General features: G+C 41.9%; 1 protein-coding gene across 3 annotated transcripts in view; it reads right to left on the bottom strand.

The window, feature by feature from the left end:
* RPGRIP1L (RPGRIP1 like) overlaps nucleotides 1-18,148 on the bottom strand; it is a 133,149-nt gene that overhangs the window by 65,895 nt on the left and 49,106 nt on the right. For all 3 annotated transcript variants that reach the window (XM_066583914.1, XM_066583915.1, XM_066583916.1), the window contains 3 exons: nucleotides 15,457-15,603; nucleotides 9,330-9,403; nucleotides 703-848 (listed from right to left, as the gene is read on the bottom strand). In XM_066583914.1, the coding sequence (XP_066440011.1) occupies nucleotides 703-848; nucleotides 9,330-9,403; nucleotides 15,457-15,603 (367 nt within the window). The remainder of the gene's footprint in view (nucleotides 1-702; nucleotides 849-9,329; nucleotides 9,404-15,456; nucleotides 15,604-18,148) is intronic.

Here is an 18,148-nt window from a genome sequence, read left to right as displayed (position 1 = left end):
GCTGTGTTTTGAGGGAAAAAAAACACTGCTCACCAACACTAAAACCTCATCTCAACTGTGAAGCATGGTGGTGGGAGCATCAAGGCTTGGGGCTGACTTACTACATCAGGGCCTGGATATCTTGCAATCACTGAAGGAACAATGAATTCTAAAATGCGTCAACCATTTTACAAGAGAATGTAAGGATAGAAATCCATGACCTCAATCTGAAGAGATGTAGGTGATGCAACAAGACAATGACCCAAAGCATACAAGAAAATCTACTAAGGAATGGTTGAAAAATATGATTTGTGTTTTCAAATAGCCAAGTCAGAATCCTGAGTTTAACCCTATCCAGATAAAATGGCATGACCTGAACAGGATTGTGCAGGCAAGGCATCCCAGAAATATTGCTGCATTGAAACAGATTTGTATCATGTAATGGTCCAAAATTCCTCCTCAACATTGTGCAAATCTTATCTGCAGCTACAGGAAACGTTTGGTAGAAGTGATCACCGCTACATCTTAAGAAGTTCAAGGCTTCATCTACTTTTTCTCCCTGCAGCGTGGATATTTACTCATAATGTTCAATAAAAGACAGGAATAGTACAACGGTTTGTGTGTTATTAGTTTCTGAATGCCGAAATCAACACAATTCAAAATGGTTCACTTGCAGTGACTTGCTGAGAAGTAGTAATTTTTATAACATCACACATTACATACCTCGCTCTCTTCTCATTCTATCAAGAATCTCATTTTTATCTGAAAGGTCAGATTTAAGAGCGGCCTCCAACTGGGCAATCTGAAGTTTCAGCTGCTGTTCCCTGAACTTCCGCTGCTGTTCTTGACTGCTGCTCACTTCAAAAGCACTGAGGGAAAAAAAAGGGTATAGAGTGGGGCAAGTGACTTCAATATAAAATCAGCAAATCCTCAAATTTACATACTCAAAATGCTTGAATAACAGTAATTGTGTTTTGCTTTCTACTGACAGATTTTATTAACTGATGATGGTCAAACTCATTAAAGGGGTTTAGCGGGATATTTCACTGATGAGCTACCCATAAGATAAAATGTGCGTCAGAATATATGATTGGTTGATTGACTCCCACTGATCATAAGAACAGAGGGATGGACCTTTCATTGTTTATTCAAGCACAGCGTCATCCATACCAATGTGACAGTGTCTGGTACTGCAGCTTACTGGAGCTCTGCGAACCCTTCATTCCGCTGATCATAGCGGATGGGCCGTTACTAGAAAATTGTGGAAAACCCTTTCAACAGGTAAACGTTGTCAATGCCAGGTTACCACAGGACATAGCTAGCTAGAGATGGTAAAGTTGCTAAATTTCGGGTATGCAGCTAACAATCCATTACATTTTTGGGGCAAGAAAAAATATCTGTCAGTCCATCCTGCTAACCTCTACCTTGTCCAAAATACCCTCTTCCAGTTTTTTATAACATCTATTTCCCTCCCTTTTAGCACCATCATCAAAGAAAATGCTACATAAAATAAGCGCTTGATCACAATAAAAAAAAAAAAAAATTGGTCAACCCAACGTGGGAGACTATTCCTATACTTGTGAAAATTGACATACAAAAGGCTCTAGACCCAAACTCTCATAGTCATAAGGAGGTGAACTCCTTTCTTCCTCTACAATCCAATAACATACAGCACATATGGAATGGCCACTCTTATTAGAGACCCCAGCATGTTGGACCTCTTTTGGCTCTCAGAACAGCCACAATTCTTCGTGGCATAGATTCCACTAGGTGTTGAAACCATTCTGCAGGAATATCGCCCCATGGGGACAAGAAGCTTCTCGGAGTTGCTGCAAATGAGATGGAGGTACTGACATGTTCTGACCAACTGACAGGAAGGAATCCTCAATTAATACTTATTGTGCCAAATTCTGACCATCCCATCAGCATAGTGCAAGAGAAATGTGGAGTCATCTGACTAAGTGGTGGTTTCTCACTGCTGAGTGATCCAATTTTTGTGCTCTTTTGCCCCCTGGAGTCTCGTCTTTCTGTATCTCTTAGACAACAATGACACTGGAACTGGTTGTCTGCTCTTATAGCTTATCTGTGCTAAGGAATGACAAGTTGTGAGTTTGGACAAGTTAGCTGGAAACCAGAATTGTATTTGACTGCAATTTGCTTGACTGTGCCCAGTCTACTCAGGAGAACTATTCTTGACATCCTCTTGACGTTACTTTGGTTGACACTGACCCTGGCTAGGCTACTACTGATGACTATGCCTTGTTTAAAGTCACTCACTCAGATTGCTCGATTTTCCCATTCTAATGTGGATTCACATTAAATTTAATCCCTAGAAAACTTGCTCACTTGATTTTATGCTGCACCCTGAGGTCACGTGTCTAAATTCCATTCAGGGAAGCTCCAATTGTGAAAGGGCCAATGTCTCAAATAACAGTGGACAAAGTAGAAAAGAGCCCCGCGCTTCTACGCACTTAGAATAGTGTGGATAGTACAAGTCCAGTGAGAAGTATGACTTAGTTGAGGAGCTCTATACGCATACGGGACTCGTTTATATCCAGGATCGTCCTTAATCAGTCAGCGGGAGTTCTAGGAGATTTCACCTTTTTATTGGTGAAGAGACAGACATGTGCAGACACAGGCAACAATAGAGGGGAAACTAATGGGGTGCAACGTGTTTCGGAGCAAAAACAAGCTCCTTTTTCAAGCACAGATCTGGGAGTCTCTGATGCAGGCTGCTAGCCTGCAGCAGAGACATGTTTTTCTCTTCACCAATAAAAAGTTAAAATTTCCCAGAACTCCCTCTGGCTCATTAAGGACAATCCTGGATATAGAGAAGTCCTGCATATAGGGCTCCTCAACAAAGTAAGTCATACTTCTCACTAGACTCGTACCATCCACACTATCCTAAGTGAATAGAAGAGCGGGGTTCATTTCTACTTTGTCCACTATGTTCTTGACCAAGGTTTTCCCATCTGTGGGCCCTTCCCCAGACGCTCTCCCTAAGGACTAGGGATCTTGCCCTTCTGGATATTTTATCAAGCCTTTCCGGACTGACGGTGTGGACACCTGTCCTCTGACGGGTGTTCCACACCAGGTAAGTCCCCCTCCTTTTTATGCATGTTTTTATTATCCTTTAGCTACCTCCCTGAAGGAATCCTATAGTTTGGAGCACTAGTCCACTGATTCTCTCATTAGTGTCTCGAATAAAGTAGCCATTCCGCAATGCAAATCCGGTCGTGTGCATCCAGAATCTTAGGATACAATGTATGCATTGAGTACTGACAGTTATCGCAGCTTAATAAATAGGTTTTAATAGACAGTGATAACATTGACCTATGGAAGCTATTACTTTTATTTGTGTTACGCGATGACACCTGATCTTCACCTAGTGCTCTACATATGTTCTACATTGATCTTCGCTACGATGACAACATCAGAAGAATTTCTCAGTTGTGCTTTCAACTTAAAAAAAAAGAGTAAAAGTAAGAACGTGTACAAAACTATAGAAGTAGAGCTGGCTTCCTTCAAGTATAGTGCTTGGAAAGGAGAGGGTAGTGGCACAGAGATCACTTGTCCTAATGTTTAAGGAATTAGGAAAACATATTCTGTTATGCTGCTTCTTAAACCAAAGGCGCCTTGCATAGCCTGCGGTTAGAAAAGATGAAAGACTTTGTGGGATGAGCATGGGAATGGCCTTAATTTAGAGTCCCAACTATGTTGAGTGAAAAAAGAAAATTGGCATGGGTTGTGCTTTTTGTGGGACTGCAGTAGGAAATTAGATGTATAATGCATGAGAATCCAAATTCCAGTCACTGACATGACCACAGACCCTTAAAGTATGCACTAGGGTCTTAAATCGCCACCCAGCTTTGACCAGAAACTAGTGCTGGGCCAAAGGGCACTACAATGATGGGTTAGTAGAGAAGGAAAAAGAAGTTTACAGTACTAGTACATAACAAAGTCTAATGTCAAAATATATATTAATGGATGTACAGTCATGTGAAAGAGGTAAGGAACCAGTCTTATTTCACTTCTTAAGGACCACAATTCAATAAAACTATTAATTTTATTTAGGCGGTGTGTGCTCTTGGTATGGAGTAGCTGCTCAGTCTTAGCAGACCCAAATCCCCTCTCTACTTGAGTACTGTCACCACCGGTGGAAGTTTCCTCTGTAAAATGGGGTTCCTGTGGATGCTGAGGGAGGGACACAATGGAAAATATATACAAAAGAGGTAAAAAATATACTTATAATAAAACCAAACAAAGTAAAAAAAACACCTTATGCTCCAACCCAAACTGTCATCCGAGCATGATGCGATCAACCAAGACTACCCATATCTATCCAAATTATTGATAAACCCATAAGAAATCCATTCTAATACTTGAATTTAACCCCTTCCTGCTGCAGGCTTCTTTTTTTATTTTTTTTTATTTTCATTTTTCCATCCCCACTTTCAAAAAAATCTTAACTGTATTCTTCCGGTGACATATCGTACCATATAAGGTATTGTAAAACTTTCAATACTTTCTAAGTAGGGTGAAATGGACCAAAAAAGTATTTACAGCGTTCACTATGCAGTTAAAAATGTCATGTTAGCCATATTTTGTAGGCAGTACCCTTATGGTGAAACCACGTTGATATAGCTGGTCTTACGTAGTACTACTTAAATTAAATACCTTTATAAAATAGCTTTTTGTTGCCATCTTAATTTTTTTTTTTAATTAATGCAGCCATGCAAAGGCTCAATTTTTTGTGAGACAATCTGTAGTTTTTATGGATACCATTCTGTGATACACACGACTTTTGATCACTTTTTAGAACATGGGGTGACTAAAAAAAGGGCAATTCTGGCATTGCGTATTTTTTTTAGGGCGTTCACTGTGAGGGATTAAGAATAATATATTCTTATAAATTTGACTTTTACGGACACAGCAAAACCAATTTTTAATGACACACTCCATGTATGGATCAGGCTTAGATCCTGAGCCTGCTCCACACAGTGAAAGCTGAAGTATGCAGAACATGTATGGTGCACGTTGGGAAGGAGTTAAAAAAGTAAAAAAAATGTAAGAAAAAAACAGCTCTACGGTTTAAAGCAACCCTCAGGTTCCAGGGCAAAATTCTGATCCAGGACTGGAGGAGATATATTACTTGCCACAGTTGTTCTTTGCCGTCCCTCTGATCCGCTGGTTCCAGGACCTGTTTTAAGTCATCCAACATGGTCGACACAATCTTCAGACTACCTATTTACAAAGTAATCTTCTAGATATGATACCTTTTAATGGGTAACACAAAGAAATGATGTTCTAGCCATCTTTAAAGGCTAGTTTGGGCTCTTCATCAGACTGGTATAACAAAATATATGTGAAGAAACACATACTGTATACATACACAGAAGATCAGAGATGTGATGTGATAAATATAAAAAAATAAGTACCAGGATATTCTGTTATTTTTTTTAACGCAAATTAATCATGTCATATCTTTGTCCTTCTGTGTATACACATGTATTTCTTTAAAAAGATTTTGTTATATCAGATTGATGAAATGTCCCAAGTAGCTTGGAAAGCTTGCTGTAACATCGTTTCTTTTTGTAAGCCAATAAAAGTTAGGCTGCTTTCGCATCTGCATTGGGGATTCCGTTATGGGAGCGGGAAAGGGGAATCCTCTGATCGAACGACTCTGTCTTATGACGGAACCGAACAGCGTCGAAGGGACTCCACAGACTATAACGGTATCCTTTCGGCTTCTGCTCAGCTGCTTGTCATTTTACTAGAAGAAAAGGGGCTGCATGCAGAACTTTTTCTTCCGGTATTTAGTGCCGGATCTCATAGACTGGTAGAGTTGGAAGGGACCACCAGGGTCATCGGGTCCAACGCCCTGCTCAGTGCGATCACCCTACCGGAGGTTCCTGCGCAGATATGAAACAACCCTTATATCTCCAAGATCATTTAGTTTCTCTTACTGAGAACAATCACATTTTGTTCTGCTGGCTAACACAGTACCAAACCATTTTTTTAATGACCATACCAGAAACTCCACCAAGGAGAAAGTAAAACAAACTGAGGTTGCCCTTACTTTTCTACATGATTGTTTATTAACTTATCCGATAACAACATGTCCTCCTTTATAATCTCTGCTGGGAACAAGGAAATTCATTATGTACTGCGGTATCTGCTGCTAAGCAACTGCCCAAGTACATTCAGGTCGGTTCACTTTACAAACAGTACATACACAAATACAAAAATACATTTACTAAGGAGCCAAAAATAAACAGAAAGGTATAAATAATTTTATAATTCAATTAGTTACCTATTAATAAAGGAAGAGGTTCTGATCAAAGAGACTGTGTGTATATGGAAACAAACACTACAAAAGCCTTTGCAGTCTCGAAAATCTGAAATGGTGAAGTATTTTCCCCAGGGTACGCTGGCAGGAGTCCATTTCGTATTCCACGCATTGAGGCACTAGGTTAATTAAAGAGTATTTTTATCCTGTCTACAATGTCTGTCTGAGCATAAATGACTCAGAAAGTACATACTTTACAATGCACCATTTGCCTCTGACAACTAGGATTAATGAATAAAAAACCGGAGTGTGTAGAGAACCCAGCTGAGCAAAAAGGAATACCCAAAGCTTGTCTGGAGGTTTGGAAATCCCACTCTTCCCTTTTACCTAATCGAAAACCTACCTCCAATAAGAAGGAAATTAATTCAGAATGGGCTCAGCTCAAGCAGAAAATGCAATTTTCAGAATGATTTACAACACAAAAGAGATATGGCACCTAATAAAGAATAATGATTTAATAAGATTTGCAGAACTTTATGGTCAGATGCCTAAATCTTAATACAAGGAGTTTACTAACTAGTTAACTCTTTGACTATCAGGCCACAAAATGAAACTGGTTGACTGATACGGTGGGAAATACAATATGCTGTAAATATAGTGCCTATAAAAAGGATCAACCCCTCCGACTCCTTTACATCACAATGGATTTCATTTGGCTTTCTGATGCTTATCGAAAAAATATCTTTAACGTTAAATACGAAATTACAGAATCTATAATTATTCCCCTGTAAAGCCGGTGTTTAGTAGAACCACTTTTGTAACAATTACGTCCGTGATTTTGTGGGGAAGGTTTTAATTTTTACACATGTGGACATTTCTTCTCCATTCCTTTTTTCCATATGCATCCAATCATCGGCTATCTGCTTGGGGATCGGCCTCCAATTCTCAACTGCACTGAGGTCTCAAGTCTGCTTGTTCTCTTGGCTATAAGTGTTCATTACAACTAGAGGTCAATTCTGCAGAGTGGAGTACATTTACTGCTAAGGCCACTTGTACATGGAATGACTGTTGGGTGGTAAGCACCTGACAGCCACCCCAGCAATAATCGTTCCTGTGCTTTTACACAGGAGTGACAATTACTTACTAAATGGAGGCAAAGTGGGACAGAGATCTCTTCCGGACAACCACCTCCATTCACAGTAAACAGCCACCTGTTTACAGATGAAGAGCTGCAGCTTTACACAGGTCGACAGTCGCTTAGTTTTTGGGTGAGCGGATTTCTGCTTACTTGCCCTGTTGGGTGCCATGTCTATAGGGGTCAACATTGCCTGTAATCGCCCTTTTGACTGACTCGTTGGATGACTGTTGGCCCGTGTGAAAGTACCCCAACTCTTTTTCAGATTGCTTTACACCTTCCTGTAAATTATGTAACGGCCCCCATAAACATTAGCATTTAGATATCAGAACTCACTCATAATGGGGGAGCTGGACAACCTATAAGTATTGGGGTGGCTTAACCTTCTCCTCACAGATGTGCTCTATTTCAACACTTGATCCTTTTGTTCCCTGATGTTACGTCCACTGGGCGCACTAAGGCACCACTCCTCAGAATGGACGCAAGATTGTGTCCATTTAAAACTGCAAACACTCATACAGCATTTGCACTGACAAACTACACATCTCCAGGCAAGATGGTAGGACCCATGTCCCTTACTAACCAGGGATAGAGAGGAACCCCTGCCTAAAAGTGGGGTGATCGATTGTCCCGATAAGGTCAGCCCCACTATCTTCATCTGGAACCAAGCTATCCCTGATTAGGAACCTTGAGAGATGCACTACATACCGGACACGACACTGTTCACACACACTGAACACAGAACAGAAATACACATAGAGCACGTCTGGCCACTTGCACAGACATATACAACACATCATTGTTCACACCAACATACCAGGTTGTGCATACAACACATAACAGGAACCCCACCCAGAGCTCACATGCATACAGATGGTCAACCATAGCCATACAAATGGAAAACCATAGCCAGTCCAAGTGTCCTCACACCAGGGGAATAGAGAGAGTCAGCCACCATGCTGACACAGGGAACAGTGTCAGGCATCACCCATCTGACACACACATAGGACATCAGACGTCTGGAGGCCGCACCTGTCAAAAGGAAGGGAAGAGGGGGCCTGCATATGATATAGACAAGGACTACAGGTGTCCAGACCGTCTTCAGGTACAGTAAGAGACACTTCAGACAAGCATGCACACACCAGCTCTGACTGGGATCAACACAGCGTAAAGCACTAGAATGACCAGCAATCTCTCACCAGAGTTTTCTGGTATTTATCTGCAGCAGACGAGGTGGATTTGCTGGTGGACAATACCACACCCAGCCAGCTCAATTAACCCCTACCTGTAAAGGTGTGCATCAGGAAACCTGTAGAACCACAGGTCCCAGACGCACAACCTTAACACCTGAGAGATAAGTCGCCTCCAGAGCTGTCTACTTGTGGGCTAACTCGCTAAACGCATGAAGATTTGTTGGAATGAAATGCTCATGTAAATGGCGAAGCCGGTTGAAACGGCAGTTGAACGAACAATTGTTTTTCCTTTAATTCCTTAAACTTAGTCACTCTCAATCCTATACTTGGTGAACAAAACATGTTACCAGCATATCTACAGGTTGAATCAATCTTTGCATTGTAAAGTATAAAGGTTTAAAGCAGATCTGACAGCTAAACACGCTATCTAATGTAACAGCAGCATGCTACAGATAAAGGTCCGCAATGAAGCCAAAACGTCAGAAAAATTAACTGTGTGCCAAAAAGTTGCCTACAACACCCCAACCTCTTCTCCTGCCCTCCATGTACAGTTTGTTTAACAGTATGAGCTAAATTAGATAGCTGGTCTCACCTTAAGCCTTAATACACTTCAAAAACTCACTGTTCGGGTTGTACTATGAGTGCCGAATCTCCATTGAAAATATGAAACAGTTAAGGGGAATGTCCGGCCTTTAGCCAAGGACATCTACACTATTCATGTCAAGTTTCATACCTGTTGAACAGTTTGTCCGAGTTTTGCTTTAAGAGATCTCGTTCCTTCTCCAAGTCACTGATTCGATCGAGTAGCTAAGAGAGAAAATGAGAACATTGTGTACAAAGTAGTAGAGGAAGACTAGTGGTAGTAATATTCAGATCTGTAGCCTCTTATTCTAGTAATTAATAGGGGGAGCAGAGAAGCTATAACCATGTCTGTAGGATACAAATAGGTTTCATGATGTGTAATTGTGTAGGACTTATCTCTGCGGGCTATACATGTGCACTCCCATAGAGATTAATGGGATACAGCCTGCAGAGATGAGTCTGCCACACTGTCTGCATGCCGACTTTCAGGGGTGACCGTGGGGGAATGGGAAACTATATAAGTATGAAAAAAATCCCTAAACTCTTTGAGACTTGACCTGTGAGCCCCATAGCTTAGTTTTTGGTGCTCATAGGTGAGGACAGGTTCCCTTTAAAAAAATACACTTTATTAAGTGGTATAATTGTACAAATCTAAAAAGCACATTTATATATAATTCACAAAAACTTACATTACCAGAAAAATAAACTGCATTACATTTTTTGAGAATTCTTTTCAATCCAATCCAACTGTTCTGATGGCAGGATGTGTTTCCATTTCTGGTGGACAACCTCCCAGAGAGGCTTCTGACTAGTAATTTGCTATTTAAACACGGGGTGTTTCCAAACTTCTGGAAGGTAGTGTATCCCCCCATCATAAAGGGTATGTGCAATGACCAAAACAAATTAGTCAGTTATGATGACTGAAACTTTGAGCTAGTAATACCCTACATGAAATCTAAATTAAAGGGTTTGAATGAGATTAGAAAAACATGGCTGCTTTGCTGCAGAAACAACGCCTCACTTACTCAGTAGTGACATCCGGTATTGCAGCTCTGACGCTTTAAAGAGGCACTTTGAATTATTCTTTATCTTTTCTTTTTTTTGAGGGGGGGGGGGGGGGGGAATCAGTTATTAGTCACATCTAATGTGAAAACCATCCAGTTCTATAGCTAGTCTCATCCAGATTGCGTATTCCTCTCTTCTGGCTGTCTGCTTATGTGAGCCCGACTCGGACAACACTCTGGCGCCTGCGGTTCATGTGTTCCCTGCATAACAATCCCTAACTTCTGGGACTCTGTATGCATCACAGGCTGTGGAGCCAGCTCGGGACATGTGGGAAGCCAAACTTGAGGTGCTACAGTGTAGGCACCTACAGTGAGCTGCTCCCTCTTCAGTGAGGGAGCCAGGCAAGAAGGGAGACAAACCCTGGAACGATGATTTGGAAAGGAAAGTACTACAGTATACGGAAAAAAGAAGTAAAATAAAGAGTTATTCCCATCTCGACTTTTGTGGCATATCCACAGGATCTACCTCTGAGACCCGCCTATCTCAAGTTGTGGCCCTTACTGCCTGGCTATATGTGATGGCCATGGATGGTCAGAGCTTCCAAAAACAGCCAAGAAGGCTTTGTTACACTGTTTTAGTAAATCCCATAGAAATCAATAGAAGTTCTGCAAACAGTGTAGCCCGGAGAGTTACTCTGTTTCCGTAACTCAGGAGCCACAGAAACAGTGTCCCTACAATAGTTGTGTAACTCCTATTGACTTCCAGAATGTTACAGAAATACGTAACATAGCTACGCATGCTTCCATTCACCTCGTACTGTATACAATGGTGTGCTCATCATGGCTATGTTTGGCAAGATGGGAACACCTCTGTTAAGGGGTTGTCCCACTACAAAAAAAAAAAACTTTCTAAGAGGTGGGCATGGCATAAAATAAAAAAAGAAACAATATTCACCTCTCTGTGGCCCCCTGAGAAATAGCTGAGCAGCTCTGGCTCCCAGTATGTATGTCAGGTGACCACTGCAGGCAGTCGTTGACCGCATCATTACTGTCCTGATCTCCTGGCATCATGGTGCTCAGGATGTGATGCCAGGAGTTCAGACAGTGACTCTGACTGGCTGCAAAGGTCACATGACTTTCGCTGGACATGCATACCGGGAGTTGGAGTTGCCGGAGTTACTCAGCTGTATACCGTCTTTTTCCAAAAAGAGGACACTGCCTTATATACATTTTTCCTCCAAAAAAGACTAGGTCTTATTTCCAGGGATGTCTTATTTTACTTACCTAGCAGGCTAGGTCCAGGTCCTTCCTGCTGCTCTCGAGATCCCCGGCGTGGTTCCCGCAGTCCTCGCCCGCACACACAGGATCACTTCCTGGTTATGGGATTCATAAATCCCGCCTTCACAAAGCGATGGTTGTGATTGGTTCTCCGAGCACTGTATTGATTGGCAGAACTGCAGCTCGGCCAATTCATAAATCCCGCTTCGACGACTGTGATTGGTTCTTCGAGCACCGCGGCTCAGCCAATCAATGCAGCGCTTAAAGAACCAGCCATCGCTTTGTGGAGGAGGGATTTTTGAATCCCATAATCAGGAAGTGATCTTGTGTGGGCGGCTGAGAACTGCGGGAACTGAAAATCCTGAAAAATCAAGCAAGGGCTTATTTTTGAGGTAGGTCTTACTTTTGGGGAAACACAGCACCAGGGGGCTGCAGACAGGTGAGTATTGTCTCTTTTATTTGATGCCATGCCCAGCTGTTAGAATGTTTTTTTTATTAGGGAAAAACCTTTTAATTTATTAACATCACATGCTCAAAAGTGGGTTTACCTGGGTGGAAAAACTGCTTCCTTAATGGGACAGCGCTGCAGATACAGGCTGATGAAAAGAGTTGCACTGTTTCTTAAAGAAAGCATCCATGTCTGACTAATACATATATATTTTTTTAATAGCTTTGCATGCGAATATAAAGTAGAAAAACTTAGCTTTACATATGAAGCATATATGACATATAGGCTATTCATTTACTTTGGACACATACTAACAAGTAATACACACGGAAGTATGGGAATGTGCGTGTCTTCAGTAAATAATTCATATTTCAGATTACCATGTGTATGGCAGATACACAATCGACCATATTAATTGACATTCATAAATATGAATTTCCCAAAACACGTGGTAAGCCAACACTTCACATATAAAAGGATGAATAGGAGTGGAATAAAATAAACTTAAAAAAAAAAACCCTCTAATGACAGTGTTGACAGGAGATGAGAATTATAAAACCTCTGCCACACTTGAATCAACTCATCTGTTTTAATGCAAAATTTCAATTACAAGCTCTTTAAAACATGCCAAAGAGAACCACTGGCAGAGAAAAAAGACTGGCTTAGCTTCTAGACAGAACAAAGATGTCTTCTTTTATATGATTTCATTTCACTGAACTGTGACACGCACTGAAATGCAGAGTGGCTGAATTATTAAATGGATATGGCATGCATAATCCCGATTTCCTTGTCTAGCTCAAGAAATGTGCTGTAACTAAACCTCGCTAAGTGAAAAAAGAAAATCAGCATTAAAAGAATCTGAAAAAGGGAAAAAAAAAAGGTTAGAACAAAATGTAGAATACGGGACAGAATTGGGTCACATTGTGTCATTTTCAAAGAGATATTTTAAAGGGGTATTCCCATCATGTGATGTGATAGAATATCACTAGCGTATGCCCAATCTGTGGAGGTCCGATCGAGAGGTGTTAAAAGCCCTAGCAGTTTTTACCTTGCACAATAGCTTTCACTGTGCAGCGAATGAGGCTACGCTGCAGATCCCTGTCTGGTAAAGGAAGGTCCGGAGCAGGTGAGCTTCATCTATGAGGTCTATATTTCTCAAAAGGGCTTGGCTTCCCCTTTAAGGGCTTGGCTTCCCCTTTAAGGGGCCCCTATTATCACCTCTGAGTCATAAACTATGTTCTGTGGCCTAAGATGAGGCAATAGGAGGGGGCAACCCCTGAGAAATCAGCATGCACACACAGCAAGCCTCTTTTCACAAAGGTATGAGCACACACTCTGCCATAAAGATGAATGGGAAAGTGCGCACATATAGGCTTCTGAAAAGAGTCACGCTGTGTGCGCGCTGATTTATCGAGGGCACAACGCTGGAACGTGGCACCCAATGACTATAGAGAGCACCTCCAAGGAACCCCTGATTCCTTACCTTTGAGCCCTACAATGTAGTTTATGGTGCTAAAAGTTGATAACTGAGGCCCTTTATAACTAAAGGTGCATTTACACACAAAGATGGCTTTTGAGCAATCATTTTGCATAAAACCACTACTTGGTTCTAATGCCTATTAGTACCAATTAGTAGCTTGTGAGCTGTGGGGAGCTGTATTCAGGGAGCAGACTACCCACTGTTCACTGCATACATTCCCTTTGTTATGCCGCAGGGCTGACAGCTGAGACAATGTAATCATCATCCCTGGGCAGAGCACAGACTGCAGTCCGTCTTATCAGCTGTTTGCCGAACACTGGATTTCATGCCCAACTGAAATCTATCGTTCGGCAGAAAAGTGAAAGATGGGCACATTTACACGCAACGATTTAAGTGAATTTCGAGCGATAATCGTTGTATCTAAATGGGGCTTTAGGCTGCAGCCTCCTCAATCTGAGGATCAGTGGGTGTTTTAGTGGTTAGATCACCATCAATCAACAGGTAATGGCATAACCTAGCTCTATGCCATCACCTGTAATAGTAGGTAAACCCCTTTAAAGGATTACTGTACAAGATTATATACATTTTAGTTTTGGGACACATCATTCGTATCGTATGAAGTAGAGCATATCCCTTTTACCAAAATTGTAAACGTTAACAAAACTTTTGACATGTCAGAAGTTTTGATCAGTGGTACTCTGGGTATTGAGACCCACATCGATCAATAAAATGAAGGGTCAGAAGTAGAGATGAGCGAGTATACTCACTAAAGGCAATTGCTCGAGCGAGCATTGCCTTTAGCGAGTATCTCCCCCGCTCGTGACTGCAGGTTCGGGTGCCGGCGCGGAGGAGCGGTGAGTAGCGGCTGTCAGCAGGAGGGAGCGGGGGGGAGAGAGGGAGAGAGTGATCTCCCCTCCGTTCCGCCCCGCTCTCCCCTGCAGCTCCGTGCCCGCTGCCGGCACCCGAACCTTCCGTCTCGAGCGGGGGAGATACTCGCTAAAGGCAATGCTCGCTCGAGCAATTGCCTTTAGCGAGTATACTTGCTCATCTATAGTCAGAAGCGCTTCTTCATTTGTGATCAGTAAGTGGTGTTCGTTATCATAGACCTGTTCAGCCTGTAAGCCCCTGAAAGCAAAGCTAAGTGGGCTCAACCCTTATTTAAGTGCTTTTGTTCCTTCGTTTTAGCGATCAGAACATCTGACATGTAGCTATGACATGCCAAATGTTTTTTTTTAAAGTTTAGTTACACTGTAATATTTCCATTACATGAAAATCTAATACCGCGTTTTCCTGAAAATAAGACACTGTCTTATATTAATTTTTGTTAAAAATAGGCACAGTGTCTTATTTTGGGGGCTGTTTATACTTACCCAGCTGCCGGTGTCTGTGTCCCTCGCACTGGTCCCTGCGCTGCTGCAGTCCTCAGCACTGACAGGATTGTCTTCTCCTGGTAACAGGGCTTTAAATACTCCGCCTCCGGTAAACACTGTGATTGGTTCATCGAGCGCCGGCTCTTTTTGGCTGGTGCTCGATCCAATCACAGCGCTTATCGGAGGCGGGATATTCAAAGCCCTGTCACCAGAAGAGAATCCAGTCAAAGTTGAGAACTGCAGCAACGTGAGGATCAGCGCGAGGGACACAGACACAGGCGGCTAGGTGAGTATAAGCAATAAGGTAAAAAAAGCAATAATCACCTAGTCGCCGGCGTCTGTGTCCCTCACGTTGGTCCTCACGCTGCTGCAGTTCTCAGCGCTGACAGGATTCTCTTCTGGTGACAGGGCTTTGAATAGCCTGCCTCCAATAAGCGCTGTGATTGGATCGAACACCAGCCAATCAGAGCAGGTGCTTGATGAACCAATCACAGCCATTCAGTGGCTGTGAATGATCGAGCGCCGGCTTCGATTGGCTGGCACTCAATCCAATCACAGCGCTCTCTTAGCAGAGGCGGGGTATTCAAAGCCCTGTCACCAGAAGAGAATCCTGTCAGTGCTGAGGACTGCAGCCTGCCACAGCGCCAGAAAAACGGTATGTAAACTTTGTAAGCCATTATATAAAAACTGATACTGACCTCTTCAGACCTTCGCTGGGAGAAGATGTTTGACTGCACTTGCTTCTCCAATTGAAAGTTCCTTAAGCGTTCTTCTTTTAGTTGGCTATTAAGACTTTCAACTTCACTTACAAATGCTTCTTGACTTGCTTTCATGGCTTTTAAATTCTGGAGGAGAGAAATATAAGAAAGCAATGAGATTTATATCTAGAACAATAAATGAAAAAATTTGGCAAAATGTTTTTTTTACATGACAGAAGATCAAAATAAAGGAAAAGTCTGTGGCCTCAACCACCAAGAATTCCTTAAATAAAAAGGATTTTAAAACGGAACCTGTCAGCTGGAACATGCTGTCCAAACTGCAGGCATCATATTATAGAGTAGGAGGAGCTTAGCAGATTAATATATAGCTTTACGGGAAAATATGCTGTACAACTTGTATTTATTCATTTATATCTCTGCACATTCTGAGCTGAACAGTCCAATGGGCGGAGTCATCAGTCATGCCTTCCCTCTTTGCACAGACATACACAGACGGTCACCCACTCCGGATCTTCCTCTATGAGCCAGACCCCTACTAGGGATCTGCAGCTTAGCCTGATGGCAGAGAAAGCTATTGTTCAAGGAAAAACTGATAGGGCTGTTATACCTTAGATCGGATCAAATTGTCTGCGGTGATCAGGTGACTTCCTGTGATGACATCAACTTTCACAACAAATGGTCGGAGGAAGGAGGGGTTACAGCGATGGATTGCAGCGGCAGAAGACAGGTAGGTACTGCTTTTTTTGGTTATTTTAACGCAGTTGCAGCTCTTGTGGGAATGCTGTCCCATAATTGGGCAACCCCTATTTAGAAATATTCAGTTGTTGCCCAAATACAATAGCTCACTCACATTCAGAACACTGAGATGTTCCTTAGCAAATACCACAACTTGGAAATCACTGATAAAGCATTAGTCACACTAGTCTGGTGGTTGCAGTTTGTAGCAGAAGCCACAAGGCTCTACTAGATCCATAGTTGACAGATACCACTGAGGACCCCAAGTCGCTAACAATCATGGAGTCCATCACGTTCCATCATTTTGTGGGGGAAGAATAGTTACTTAAATCGGCTAAGACTGCCCTAAAAGGAGTTTGCTGGCAGTGTGAACCCAGCCTTAGACTCTATTCACACTTTTGTTAAAGGAACTGAAAAACAGAAAAAACAGGGTTTAGGATCTTTCCTATGATGCACTCCCATGGCGTCTGACAGACTCAACTGACCATAATACATTCCAAGCCGGGTTTCCGTCATGGTGTTCATTACTTACTGCAGCGCTGCCTTTTTTTCTCTCGTTTTCTGTTTAGTCAACTGTAAGGCAAACGCTAAAGATCCAACAGAAATCGTTGGTTTCCTAAATGACTAATGTATTCATTTAACGGTAATTTCACTTGGGGAGTCCATTTGCCACCAACATATTCAATATGTTAATGGGCAGGATAAATTTTGCATCCATCAGAGATCAATGAGAAATGAGAACATGGGCCAATGACAGCTCTACGATACAATGCGGTGGTTGAGGATACGAGCCCAAGGCAAACGAATTATACACTAGCCAATAGGCAAGGGAGAACAGTACTGTAAATGAACCACTTTTGAGAAAATCAATACACAATGCTTAAAAGGGGCGCATAAGCCTTTGGCAGACTTTTAAAACCCAGTAAAATGCCTCTCCATTTTACTTGAATGGCTTTAAAAAGACTCTCATAAACATGAAAAGGAGGAATGACTATCTAATTTTCCACACTCCTGGACAAGGCAACACATATGAAAGATCTAATGAATAAATGCCTCTCCATGAACTGAGCCCTGCGTACAGCTGGAAGGATGCAAATCCAGTTGCGAAGATCAAAAGTAGGATACATAAATATTAATAGTCTGGAAATAATGTATATAAAAAGATTTACGGCTGCTTTAGTCTTTTTACAAAGAGTGCTATATATGTAATAAGCGTATGTAATAGTCATATGTGTAGAACTACGGTTTCTACCTTAAATAGAAAGTGGAAAGGTGAGAATACTGATACATTTGGTCCTATTAGCACAAAGGAATATCTGCATAAATAGCCAATTATTTGTCAAAGTCACCAAATTGAGGACTTTCACATCCTTTGAAATTAGGCTGGTTTGGATGCTTAAGCCCACAGGAAGAGGGTACCGAGTGTCCCTAAATGAATGGAGTAGCAGTTACATATGAACACCCCATTCCTCTCTATGGGACTGCTGGTGGTAGCAGAATATATGGTCTTTGATGCAGATTTTCCAAGTGCAATATCTATACTAATTCCCGCTGTGTGTGAACATACCCTTAAAGTGCTACAGAAGAATAGAGCGGTAGTACACATGTGTAATCACTGGCCCATTCACTCACGGACACTTGGGACTTCTGTTCTGGTGTTTGTCGGGAGTCTCAGCAGCGACATTCACCCACCATTCAATTATTTATCACCTCTGCTGTGAGTAGGTAATAGTTTATTTTAATGGGACAACTCCTTTAAGGATGCAGCCTAATTGGGCCTTTACCCCTTGAAAACAAGTCCATTTTTACTTTTTTTCATTTTTGTTCTCTCTTTCCCGATTTCAAAAAATGATAATTTTTTTATTTTTACGTCCACATAGCCGTATGAGGGTTTATTCTGTGGGCCAGTACTATTGCGGTGAAACCAAATCTATAT

This window comes from Eleutherodactylus coqui, chromosome 11, assembly GCF_035609145.1.
Source record: "Eleutherodactylus coqui strain aEleCoq1 chromosome 11, aEleCoq1.hap1, whole genome shotgun sequence".
In the NCBI taxonomy this organism is placed as follows: domain Eukaryota; kingdom Metazoa; phylum Chordata; class Amphibia; order Anura; family Eleutherodactylidae; genus Eleutherodactylus; species Eleutherodactylus coqui.
This window is presented reverse-complemented; position numbering and strand designations above follow the sequence as displayed.